Consider the following 13,574-nt stretch of genomic DNA (forward strand, 5'->3'; position numbering starts at 1 on the left):
GATGTCGGTAGCGATATTGTTTTCAAAACGCGCATGAATACAAAATTTCCACGTTGCATTAAAAATCTTAAATGTGCTGTGTTTTTTGTAGATGCAATCTTTATGAAATCACAGTAAGAATCCACAGTAGACATATAATATTCTCAGACTGTTAAACTATTTGTTCTGTAACAGAATGTCCTGTGCATTATTGTAGGCATGTATGTTGTAGTTATAGTAATTTTATTGAACGAGCGAGCCGAAGGCGAGCGAAACTCTTATACTTGACTTTGTAACTTATTTGTCCGCGTTTTTCTCTTGCACCACTCAACCAATTCAACCGGATGACACGGTTGACTATTTTTGCTTTAGCGTGAAATTTACTCGCCCGCTCAACATTGTTAGGTTAGGCGCGGTGCGCCTCAATCAAACAGACCTAGTTATGAATGTAAATTAAAAAAGGAAAAGAATTGATACATCCAAAGAACGCTTCAATAATAAATGAGCAATAATTTATAACAATTTAATGTATAAATAAATTATCAGCGAAATAAATAGACGCAAATATTTTCCTAAACAGAACAATCTAGCAATGTGGTTGTGCTGAGTAATAAATACGATATTAAAAATCTGTCTATAAAAAATATTTATTTATAAATATATAAAATGGTTGGTCGGTGTGATTATCACGCCTGTGCTTTAGTTGACTAGATAAGATTGAGCGCGCAAGCGCAAATCAAAATTTACAACATGGCGGAACGTAGGAAAACCAGGAAGCGTAAAGATGTAAGCATCGCATATGGCTGCATTTATCGCAATATAATTCAACTATATATATGTGTTATTGTGTTTAGTTGGTGCTCTGAAGTATAATATTTAATTTTATATGGATTGATTTTATATTATTTATTTAAATCACGTGTCACTACGAATATGCTTCAACAAAGTTCGACGGATGACGTAGCAGCAAACACATCGTTTATTCTCTCTATTAAAAATTATCTAATTATTTTTGATGATATATGTACTTCGTTATTTATAACTCTACTTCATGGTTTTCTTATCGAAGATGAAACAATTGTTCTAGATGTATTTTTTCTATATAAGTTATACAGATGTTTGAAGTGACTTTGTTATAGGTCACCATCTGTAATATTGCAGTATTTTTATATTTTTATTTGTTGTAAAAATTACACTAAAACTAATAAATTTGTAGTGACACGTAAAACATTCAATTTATTAACATCTATAAATGTTTATATTAACATTTTTACATGACATATCTACAGATTTTTATAAAAATAAAAAATAAGATTTAACTTTTTTGAAACAGGAAGTATCAAATGTAGATAATGAAGTTGTTCAAGAAAAACCATCTAAAGGAGAATATGCAGTAGCTAAATGGATTCGTAACAATGTACCATCAAAAAAGACAAAGTTTGACAGAAATCACAATGTTGAATACTTCACTGGTTCACGTGCAGTGGATGCTCTACTGGAAAACTCACCATGGAGTAAAACCAGATTTGAGACACGTGAACAAGTTACAGAATTTCTTGACTTGATGTTACGACATAAATTCTTTCATAGAGCTAGAAAGGTAGTAATATCTGAGGAAGAGTTATGTAAAATACGTGGAATAAAGAAAAAACCTAAGGATCCCAAGAAAGACAAGAAATCTACTGAGAAAGATAAAGAAGAATCTAAAGATGCAACAGGTGGAAAAGATAGCGACGATAAAACTGAGGAGAAAAAGAAAAAACCAAAAGTAAGTTTTAAAGAAATGATAATTATTTAAATTAGTTTCTTTTTCAAATATAAAATGCAATAGAATAAGCAGGAATTTAACACAGTATTTATTAATTTAGGTACGTCTAGAAATGCACATGGAACAATATTTTGTCGATTGCAATGATGCTTATGTTTGGATATATGAACCAATTCCTATATACTACTGGTTTTTTGGAACATTGGTAGTCTTAGGAGCAATTGGTGTATGTCTCTTCCCATTATGGCCCTTAACAATCCGTCATGGTGTATACTACTTAAGTCTTGCGGCAGCAGGATTCCTCGTATTCATTTTGACATTAGGAATTATTAGATTGATCGTCTTCTGTCTTTTATGGGTTCCAACACTTGGAAGATGTCACCTCTGGCTCTTGCCAAATTTAACAGCTGATGTTGGATTTTTCGCTTCGTTTTGGCCACTTTATCAAGTGCGTATCACTTCTTAGTTATTCATTATTTAATGAATAGTTAGTACACATAAATTTATTTTCAGTACGAATATTATGGTTCTACTGAGAACAATAAAAAAGCTAACAAGAAAAAGAGAAAGAAAGAAAAAGATTCTGATACAGAAGATGCATCATCAACACATTTGTAAGTTAAAATTTATAAAAAAAAATAATCATTCATTAATATATTTAAAAGGAAGTAGATTTATTACAATTTGGTCATAAATGTTATGCGTTCTTTTTACAGAGAAGAGAAATCTAGTACAAAAGAATTATCTACAGATCATATTCAAATTGAAGAAATTACAGTTAGTGAAGACAAAAAGCTTCCTTCATCTGAATTGGTAGAAGGTGAAGAGGGTAGCGAAGGTTCGGAAAGCGAAAAGTCTAATACAGGTCGGGATTTTGTGATGCTTTAGAACAGGAACTCTTGGCAATAAATAGTTTCCCTTTATCTCCAGCAACTGCCGTGTTAATCAATGGCTGATTCTCGTCAATTCTGATTAAATGTAATATAATTTCTTACATAAATGAAGGATTTATGTTTCACTGTTATATGCTCGAAATATGTACAATTTATTTTATTAGAAGAAAAGACAGGATATTAATAACAGTCACGGCAAGAAAAAGAAGCGGTATATAAATTTAGCAAATTGATTTCGTTTAACTCGCTTACATCAATATCTTTGCATTTCTTGCATTTAAAATATAATAGCCAATTGAACAAGAAAATCGCATCTATATTTTAAATAAAAGAAATTTTTGTAAATTGTGGTACGGAAATGTACCACTTCTGAGATTCCAGTTAAGTATGTATTTCTATTTAAATAATTATCGACTAGTACTTTTAGATGTTCACATAATGCAAAAATTTACGTTGGAACGTATAATTACGTTAATGCAGGTGCCTGAGGTTTATCTGTTACTCACAGTCCATTTTTAATGTTTTAAATACATTGAAATGCAGTATTTTATTAGTGATAATAATACATATAAAATTTCCGTAATATTGATTTTCTCAGGTTCCATAAATGTACAAAGCTGGATAAATAGAATCTCCGTGAACAAGACTAAAATTATTTCGATCAATTGTTACTCTGCCCGTGAGTTCCTTTTTAGCAGAGAAAAGACTTGATATTTCACAGATTTCATACAACAAATTGTAATTTATATTTTTATGTAAAAATTCCAATGGTAATAGTTGTTATTACTATTATTATTGTAACTATTATATTAATATTATTATTATGGAATATCGGTTTGAATCATTGTAGGTACACGGATCGTGATTTTACCTATATTGAAATAAATCATGAAAAAACATGGAATTATAAACATATGAATATATTGTTTATTAAATCATATAAAAAGAAAATATTTATAAACCTTATATTATGTAAGTTATTTTTTTTAACTTTTTCATTGCAGTATTTTCGTCGAAGTTTTGATACTCATAAGTATTTACAAACTTAGTTTAAATATGTAATAATAAAACGAAATTATGATTACATAATTTTATAATTAAAATAACTCATACATAGTTGCGTATAATTACTTTTAAAACTATTCTTTAAGATTCTTTGTACAAGTTAATATTAATTCACAAATTTAAAATGTTGTCAAATTTATTTTCTGTTTATAAAATATCGCTTATTAAAATCATCGTAACAAATTAAATTAATCTTCAATTATGGAAAGCAAGAGATATGCAATTCAACTTTGAAATATAAACAGCATTAAGTTTCAATACAAAAATTGCTAATGTACCTGAAAACTTTATACATAATTATCTCCAGTTTTGTAATTTTTGTTTTGCGGACGTTATTCAGGAATCTCGTTTCCATTTATCGTTTTACGGCGAATTAATTGCATTACGTCATACGCTAGTAAATTCTTTTGGAATGTCGTCGAACCGGCACTAACTTTTCCCATAACGAAGAAACATTCGGATTTATGTGTAATTTTATTTAAGACTTCTTTTATAATTTAATATGACGGATATAATCGTCGACAACACAAAGGGTCCATTGTTTTCAAGCTCACTATACACGTGCATAAACAAGTTCTATTGAACTTGGTAGTTCATGTTCAAAGGGTGTAATACTAAGTTAAAGTAATCAGATTGAAAATTGACAGGGAGATTGGTTGACTATTCCGTTTCCTCACTATCATGCTAATGAGCATTTAACATCGCGCTTTTTACCAAGGCCTGTAAATTTACCGTTAAAGGTGTTTAGATGTTGCGTTTGTGTCGCGCCGTTCCCACGAATGTTATTTCGAAAAAATGAATCCTTCGCACGGACCTTCAACCCAATGTGTGAGGTTTCAAAGGTACGTATTTATAATTGGGTGCAATTTGGAAATATATATTTTGGATAAGAATTAATAAGTTTAGTTTTGGGAGATTGTGCGTGTGTGAGATCTTGACACTTTACCAAGTTATTAACCTCCCAAATTCCTTAATATTAGAGTTTAAAAATTTCCCGCCAATTAACCAAATTACGCATACGAGTGTCTCCCCCACCCCATTTCCCAGAGTAACCTACGACGTTACAGTCACGTGCATGAAATCGAAAACAATTATCAAGAACCATCTTAAACATCGAACAGGATACTTCAAATTCTTTCTATCCCATTTCGGGCAGCGTTTAAAGTCGATCTAATCTTTCTCATTCAATAAAATTCAATTAATTCGTGCAAACGAGCCACTTAGTTAAACGTGAACATTTCGCTCGGTAGAAACACACGGCAGGCATGCACATACGTATGTATATATACGTACATATGTATTTTTCTGCAGCGTAGTGGCGGATTCGTAGAGTGGCTGGTCGTGGAGCGAAGGGCCGCGTCACGAAGGCAAAGTTAACGGCCCATAATTCATAGCCGACATATAATAAATATCGTTACTCCATCGTGAGCTCACGTAGACACGCGCACCGAGGTTTTACACGCACGTACCCCTTGGTATAATACGTGTGTAAGGATGTAAACGTTTCATGACTCCATGCAGGCTTTCCCTCAGATTACGTGTGGTGAGCTTTCGTCCTTGGCGGAGGTAATAAAAGTTTCCTTTAACAATGCACTCGCGCACAGAATAAAATAATAGTTGCCCCTTTTGGACGTTTCTTTACCCCCTCGACTTATGTACCGTATATATGTACATTGATATTTTTCTTAAACTATAGGTCATTGGATCGTCTGCGCCGTCTTCGCGGTTCTTCGTTCATCCTCTTTCGACATTTTGCTCTCTCATGAATATTCATTCGCCACTCTATGGTTTGGGGTGAATTAATTGGACTTGGCGCGAGAATTAATAGTCAAGATCGAGTTCTTGACAAGTTTGCTCAAGACAAATTTATAGGTTCTCAAATTTCTAAGGTACTTTTTAAAATTTTAGTATTTATAGATACTTTAATTTTTTAAATTTTAAGTACACTTTTCTAAATTCATAAATTCCTAATTTTCCAGATCCCCAAACTTTTTCCTGAAACCCTACTTACATCTTGGTGTCAAATTTCGCGTTTGACGCGATATCCTTGTCAGAAACAAAAAACTGTAAATACGCTTGTAAACTCCATTTGCGAGCGAGCGTCAAAACGTAGCGAGAGAAAAAAATAAAATGAAATGAAGCACGGAGCGGAGCCGAAAATAAGGTGAATAAAAAATACCTTGCATGGCCGACCACCGTGGTTTGCGGTTACAATGTGCAACGAAAAAAGAATTCTTCGTTTCGTCTTTCTTCTTTCTTACATCGTCTGGCTGTTTTCAGTCCTTCTTCCACTCTGCCCCGTCCTCCTCGTCGTTCTTCGTTCGTGAGACTTCCAATGTGTGTAGACAGCCGGATTTATATTCAAATGAATCGCCGTGGAAGGGTCGACTTATCAACGTATCAAACTCGACAAGGCGAAGAATAGACGAGGGGGTTGAGTCACGAAAGAATGTTTGCTTCTTGATCGATCACGGTTATCGATCGGCGAAATTGTTATTAATTATTTGCGCAACTTATCTTTTACGAATAATTTGCGGATAGGAATGTATGTGATCAACGATAAAATTGTTTAATAGTTATCTACGATTTAATCAGTGATATAAGTTAATTGGAATACCTGTGTCAGTAGCTGACACTACTGACAGCATATGAGTAGCTAACACTTTTACTTTCAGTCTCATAAGTGTAGGTTCCTAGTACAAAAAGTTGAGGTTCTCCAAAGATACACTCTTGTGCAGTTTATTATTATTATAATTACTGTTATAATTTATTATTATAATTTTCCTATTTTATACATCGTTTTTTAAACATGATGTGTATGTCTAATTTATGTAATTTTTTTCTGTTTTTTAAATTTTGTTTTTAGATAAACATATTTTATTCTGGTAGCATCTGGTACATGGAATCAGTTGAGCTAAGAATTCTATTGGTTATAGAGTTGTCTATAAATATTAGTCAATTCTATTTATTCATAACTGGTTGACAAAATCCATCTATAAAATGCTAATTCAAAAAAGAAGACTAATAATTGTAGTTGTAAGTTCTATCATAATTACTAAAACCCTAATTATTGCAAAATTAAATAAAATATCCATAAATTTTCAGTAATGTAATGCTATGTTTAAGAGCACCAGGATGATAAATTATATACACAGTCGGGTATTAACATTATCGTCGTGCAGGAACAAAGTGATGCAGATGTAGAAATTATGCAGATACATGTTATGCAACGATGATTATTGTTCTTGAATATTATGCAGTGAATAATGATCGTTCCTCGAGCAAGGACCTGAAAGTTTTTCGAGGGTGCAATTATCAACGGAATGATTTCCTTCGTTTGCGCCGGTACATGACTTTATTTAGCTTTAGTTTGTCGAAACCGGTTGCAAGCGACTTCTCTCCTCTCTTACTGCAATACCAAGAGTTCGGTGCTCCGCATCATTTAGGGTTCCTTGCGTGGAGGAAGGAATTTCGCGTTCACCACGCTCGACAGCTTCTTTCGCATAGAAATAATTCTTGTCCCAGAGGCTTTCAAACAATTTCATCTTCTTCAAATTTATCGACTATTCATTTATCAACTTGATCAATTTGTTATCTTAAATGTTTTACATAATTTTCTCGTATTTTATAGTTCCGTTTAAGTGTGTACGTCTATCACAAGCTTTCAACAGGTTTGGGAAGAAGTTTATCGAGAATTTTTAGCGTAGACTAGTTGATAATTAATAACATAAAGATAACAGAAAGATAATAAATATGTGTAGTTTATGGTCGTGTTCGTACTACAAAAATATCTATATAAAAGCATATTTATACATTTTTATAATGCCAGACGATCTCGTACAGAATTAATTGGAATTTATTTTACTGAACACATAAAGTACTGTATATTCTTATGGTCAATTACTTGTTCATAAGAAAGATTCACTGTTCTCACACAATAAAAATAATAAGAAAAATTTATATTTTTAAACATATGTTCAGATAAAATAATATTATTTTTGCTTTCAGATGGTGTAATAATTTTATATCTGCAGCAATGCGAAAAGTCATTGTATACAAGTATAATTAAATTGCATATTATTGTAAGTATAGTTAATACATGTTATTATAAATACAGTCAATAATTTGGAGAATTACAAAGTTGATGATCGACCAAAAAGAAAAGATACGATTTGAAATTTTGCAAGCTTCAAGATTGATCTTGAAGTGCAAAGAAATTCGGTCAGGGCCGTCATACGACTCGATCTTCCGCTTCTTGCCGTTAAAGGGTCGCGGTCTTAATTATCCTTTTTTCTTATTTGCCGTAGCTTGTAATTTACATTCCATGGTTGGTCGACGTGCCAGAAGGAAAGCGGTTCACCGTGCTTCGCATTAGATCGAGCGTGGGTAGCTTGCGTCATTAAGCATAGTAACTTACGGTACAAGAATGACTTTGGCTTTGGCGGAGAAAGTGACCGGGTGTGGCCATTGCGAGACATTGTACATCGTACGCATTTGTGTGTACATTAGCTTCGCCGAAGGATTTTCGTTGTTCACCCTTTGACAACGTCTATTGTTCTACGGATTTTTCCTTTGCTGGAATGGTTAAGACGTTTCTGCGGGTAAAAGTGGTCGCGAACTGCAACCCGTAAGGACATAAATCGCATTTCTAACAATGCTAAGCAGAGCAGCCTAGCAATTATCGCGGATAATCGACGTATGATTATATCTAAAATATTTTTATTTTAGACGAATTCTAGGCACAGTACAAGGTTTCGTACTTAAATATTATTCAAACAAATGTTTCTATTCGAATAAAAATTTTATAGTACACTTGAAATTGACATTTCGACTTATTATATAACTGTTGTATACACTTACAGAATTGTACACTTATTATACAGTAACTATTGTGTACAGTCACATAATTTTGAATATATTAAGAAGTAGATCGGAATAGATATACTGATTAATACTTTGAGTACACTGTATTTGTATTTTCCACCGAGACCATTATGTTAAATTTGCAGAAAATCCTTTCACTTAGTAATTTTATTCCCGCGCCGTTTTTATGATATTCAGCCTTTTCCGCTGGATAAACTTCAGTTTTTAACGCAATTACTAATTAAGGTTACTCCCGTTGAATTAAACAACAAATCGATGAAAACTAGATTGTAAACTCGATGTAAACCATGCTTCATGAATTTCTCTAGCCAATTTACGCCGCCGACCATTTGATTTTAAAACAAATTATCGAAAGTTACACAATGTAGCCGGTATATTCATGAGAGCAAATGGTCAATGAGTTCTTTTTGTGATTACATATTGTACAACGAAAAAAGCCTTCGGAATACATGGTGTTACAAATTGTTTTAATTTGAATAATAACGAGATTCGTTCAATAGTCTCATTTGCAATTCATAATTCAAAACGGCTGCGCGTCGAATTACCGTACGCAAGAAACTACTTCTTAATTAAATAATCCTCAACGAATGTCCGAAGGTAATTTATAAAGAAAAGAGAATAATTATCCATGGTTGTTTCATCGTGATCGATGAACTTGTATATTTTAATTCGGTTCCCATTGAAATCAAATAATTCGTTTCTCGCGAGCGGTATCATAAATCTACCATTATGCTTCCTGTCGATCGATGTTTGCTTCGGATAATGAGCAGAATGTCGAGATATGTCGAAACCGAAGATGGGAGAAAAACTGTCTTCGCTAAAGGAGCAGAAAACTCCGTGCCAAATCCAGTGGGTTTTAATATTTATGTTTCCTGCCGAAACTTGTTTGTCGGCAATATTGTTGCGGGATACGTGAAAAAATGTACGAGACTCACTGAAGATTTTAAAACTGAGAAGTTTCTTTTACTTGTATGTCGTAAATTTTGAAACGAAATTTTAAATGTATTGTAGTTTTTGTATGTTAAGTTATACTTGCGGTTGCTATCATTTCCATTTTTGTTTAGGGACGCGTTATAGTGTCATGTATTAGATAGCTACGCTTTGTATTATTACACGTTAGATTACTACGCGTTGAATTACCACCCGTTGGATTACCACGCGTTAAATTACCACGCGTTAGATTACTACGCGTTGGATTACCACCCGTTGGATTACCACGCGTTAGATTACTACGCTTTGAATTACCACCCGTTGGATTATTACGCGTTAAATTACCATGCGTTAGATTACTACGCGTTGAATTACCACCCGTTGGATAATCACGCGTTAGTTTACCACGCGTTAGATTATTACGCGTTGAATTACCACCCGTTGGATTACGACGCGTTAGATTACCACGCGTTAGATTACTACACGTTGAATTACCACCCGTTGGATTACTACGCGTTAAATTACCACCCATTGGATTACCACGCGTTAAATTACTACGCGTTGAATTACCACGCGTTAGATTACCACGCGTTAGATTATCACGCGTTGAATCACCACGCGTTGAATTACCACCCGTTAGATTACCACGCGTTAGATTACTACGCGTTGAATTATCACCCGTTGGATTACCACGCGTTAGATTACTACGCGTTGAATTACCACGCGTTAAGATTACCACGCGTTACATTATCACGCGTTGAATCACCACGCGTTGAATTACCACCCGTTAGATTACCACGCGTTAGATTACTACGCGTTGAATTATCACCCGTTGGATTACCACGCGTTAGATTACCACGCGTTGAATCACCACGCGCTAAATTACCACTCGTTGAATCAGCTCTCGTTACTTTATCACATGGTAGATCCCTACACAGTAAATTACCACGTTAGATCACTACACAGTAAATTACTACGCGTTAGATCGCCACGCGTTAAATTACCACGTATTAAATCACCATGCGTTAAATTACCGCGTGTTAGATCATTACATAATAAATTACCACACGTTAGATCACTAGGCAGTAAAGTACCACAAGCTGAATCACCACGTGTTGTCTAATAAATGAACCAGCTTATACAATTCTTTATCTCGATGAATGTTAACATAAAAAAGCTTCTACTCCAAAGATTCTCAAATTGAAAATAAAAACTTTAACACCGGGTTCCTTAAACCCAGTGAATATAATAGAACCAGTAGCATCGTCCATTTCAAAAACTGATTCCCACGCAGCGAGCATTAAGAACAAAACGGTACAGGTTACAACGAAGGTTGTTGATGCCTCTGAATTTTATACTGTTTATCTGCCGATCTCCGTAAACATTGTTTGTCGGTGGCAGCAAGAAATGTAAGGCATGTTTGTACACACGTTATTGAGGAAGCTCAACCTCCAAACAGAACGTGCAAACGGTTTGTCCGGTTTTCGAGGCAAAGGGTTCATCGAACTCTTGGTTACAAGGGATCGATCGTGTACGGCTACCGAACGTGTCGTATGTGCGCAAACGATCATTGATCTGTGACGCCAGACCGCCTACATGTTATCTAGCTCGAGCACAACGACAAATAAGACGCGCTAGTTGCCTCTATCATAGAAAGGAAACCCCTATTATCACTTTCACTGACAAATACTAATTTCACGAATCACTCGGGCAAACTCGATATCATTTACCGTTCTTGGTACTGAACGATCGTTTTCACTGTGGAGGTTGTAGAGGTGTAGAGGAATGTGGGGTTCTGGGGATGTGGAAGTGGAGGAATATGGAAATTTAGGAATGTAGGGATGTGGGAACATAGGGATATAGGGATGTAGTGGGATCTAGGGATACAAGGATATGGGGATCTAGGGATATTAAAGTGGAGGAGTATTGTAGGGATTTAAGTATATGTGGGTATGAGAAGACAGGGATCTAGAGATATGATAGTGGAGGAGTATAGAAATTTAGGGATGTAGACATATAGGGTTATAGCAATATGGTAGTAGAAGAATATAGAAACTTAAGAACATTGGGATATAGGGATATAGGGATACAGAGAAGTGGGAATGTGGAAATTTGGATGTATAGAGATTTGGGGACATGAAGTACTCATATGTAGAAATGTGGGAATACTAAAATTTCAGCATATAGGGATCTAGGGATATAGGGATATAGGGATTTAGGGATCTAGGGATTTAGGGATCTAGGGAATTGGGATATAGGGAATTGAGACGTAAGGAATTGGAATATAGGGAATTTGGGGTATTTGGAATTTGGAGAATTTGGAATTTGGAGAATTTGGAATTTGGAGAATTTGGAATTTGGAGAATTTGGAATTTGGAGAATTTGGAATTTGGAGAATTTGGAATTTGGAGAATTTGGAATTTGGAGAATTTGGAATTTGGAGAATTTGGAATTTGGAGAATTTGGAATTTGGAGAATTTGGAATTTGGAGAATTTGGAATTTGGAGAATTTGGAATTTGGAGAATTTGGAATTTGGAGAATTTGGAATTTGGAGAATTTGGAATTTGGAGAATTTGGAATTTGGAGAATTTGGAATTTGAAGAATTTGAAATTTGGAGAATTTGGAATTGTGAATCTACGGAATTGGGAATCCATGGTATTGGAAATCCATGGAATTAGAAATCCATGGAATTGGAAATCCATGGAATTGGAAATCTACGGAATTGGGAATCCATGGTATTGGGAATCCATGGAATTGGAAATCCATGGAATTGGAAATCCATGGAATTGGGAATCCATGGAATTGGTAATCCATGGAATTGGTAATCCAGGGAATTGGGAATCTATGAAATTTGGAATCTAGTGAATTTTATTTGTTTACAATATATTACACTAAAACATTACTATAAAAGAAACTTCGTAAAAGAAGTATCTAATAAGAAAATAGAAAGGTAGCACCTCTCACTAATTCGTGGTTTAATCACAAAAGATGATGAAGCAATTTTTCTTCTCAGAAGCGTTCCCCAGGTTTTTCCCTCTTCTCAGCAGCGAAGAACCTGGGTACCATTGTTGAAACTTTTTCGAGGTTATTACACGTACGATATGTAAATGCGTGGCTGGGTCCGGTCCTCGACGTCGGAGGACCAGCTCCTTTCTTTTTCTTTCGTTCGTACCGATCCTTCTCTATTTCTCTTTTATTCCACTTGGCTCCTTCTCTCATCTTGTCAGGGGCGGATCAGATCAAAACGGTCTCGATAAAATAGACCTGTTTCAGATAATTGCGAGTTAATTGGAATTCATGAAAGCCAAGACACGTCGCTTATCGAAGCCAATCTGACGGTTTTAGCATCGTAACTGTATCTCTAATAGTCTTCCTACGTTCATTCTTAAGTTATGCATATAATTCTGTTTCTTCTTTTGTTAATTAGAATTCGTGATGGATGGAATTTCTACTCGAGATAGGGATTCATTATATGTACATGTATAATGTGATGGACAATGGTAATTATTTACGATAACAACTATGAAATCACGATAACTTACTTTTAGAGATAAGTGTAAAATCGCTCAGGCTGAAATTTTACGTCCCGTAGTTTTAATATAATTTCAATACCATTAACTGTAATTTTTAAGTTACATATTCTACAATTAATTCTTGAAGTACTGAAATGTTCATTAGTTTACATGTAATGTATTAAAACCTGATCTATCTAATATATCTGAACTTAGTCGTCTTAGTTCAAATTTAAATTAATAAAATTGAAACGACTAAATAATGTGTTAAATATAGTCTTTTGGATTAGTTGAAGAGAAAGATGAGGTCCAATGATTTTAAGCATAATCAGCAAACACACTTTTTTATATTTTACTGAAACGCTTTCGAATTCCGGAGATACATTACAAAGTTTTTTCCAGAAATTAATGTTGTATGTTTGCATTTTTTAGAATTGCAAATTGTTTAGTTCTGAAGTTTTCACATTTATATGTTACATCCGTACGAGTCATACGATTTTTGCCCAGCTCCTGAGTTTTTAAAAGTTTGACAGTGAAAATT

The 13,574-nt window shown here is 34.2% G+C and overlaps 1 protein-coding gene and 1 long non-coding RNA gene across 4 annotated transcripts; both read left to right on the forward strand.

Moving 5' to 3' along the window:
- The first annotated feature begins 3 nt into the window (after positions 1 to 3).
- On the forward strand, positions 4 to 3,555 carry Trp1 (translocation protein 1). Of its 3 annotated transcripts, none has more exons than XM_076531089.1 (5): positions 4 to 113; positions 1,313 to 1,747; positions 1,848 to 2,195; positions 2,261 to 2,361; positions 2,464 to 3,555. In XM_076531089.1, exons 1-5 carry the CDS (start codon positions 72 to 74, stop codon positions 2,633 to 2,635), a joined length of 1,098 nt encoding a protein of 365 aa, XP_076387204.1. In that variant the 5' UTR covers positions 4 to 71; the 3' UTR covers positions 2,636 to 3,555. The 3 variants fall into 3 exon arrangements, with proteins under 3 accessions (XP_076387204.1, XP_012136894.2, XP_012136893.1); XM_012281504.2 differs by lacking the exon at positions 4 to 113 and adding an exon at positions 586 to 846; XM_012281503.2 differs by lacking the exon at positions 4 to 113 and adding an exon at positions 586 to 765.
- Positions 3,556 to 4,568: 1,013 nt separating this feature from the next.
- LOC143264328 (uncharacterized) lies at positions 4,569 to 9,090 on the forward strand. Its single transcript, XR_013038015.1, has 7 exons — positions 4,569 to 5,271; positions 5,402 to 5,594; positions 5,685 to 5,869; positions 6,572 to 6,741; positions 6,811 to 7,050; positions 7,714 to 7,787; positions 8,013 to 9,090. It is a non-coding gene; the product is annotated as an uncharacterized LOC143264328 (long non-coding RNA).
- Positions 9,091 to 13,574: the final 4,484 nt, after the last annotated feature.

This window comes from Megachile rotundata, chromosome 4 (genome assembly GCF_050947335.1).
Source record: "Megachile rotundata isolate GNS110a chromosome 4, iyMegRotu1, whole genome shotgun sequence".
Taxonomy (NCBI): Eukaryota; Metazoa; Arthropoda; class Insecta; order Hymenoptera; family Megachilidae; genus Megachile; species Megachile rotundata.

Bases quoted from the DNA above. Each gene is read 5' to 3' on its own strand.
- Trp1 (XM_012281504.2), top strand. From the start codon at position 730: ATGGCGGAACGTAGGAAAACCAGGAAGCGTAAAGATGTAAGCATCGCA. The intron at 1,748-1,847 runs GTAAGTTTTAAA...TTATTAATTTAG, and splicing joins AGAAAAAGAAAAAACCAAAA to GTACGTCTAGAAATGCACAT. The intron at 2,196-2,260 runs GTGCGTATCACT...ATTTATTTTCAG, and splicing joins CGTTTTGGCCACTTTATCAA to TACGAATATTATGGTTCTAC.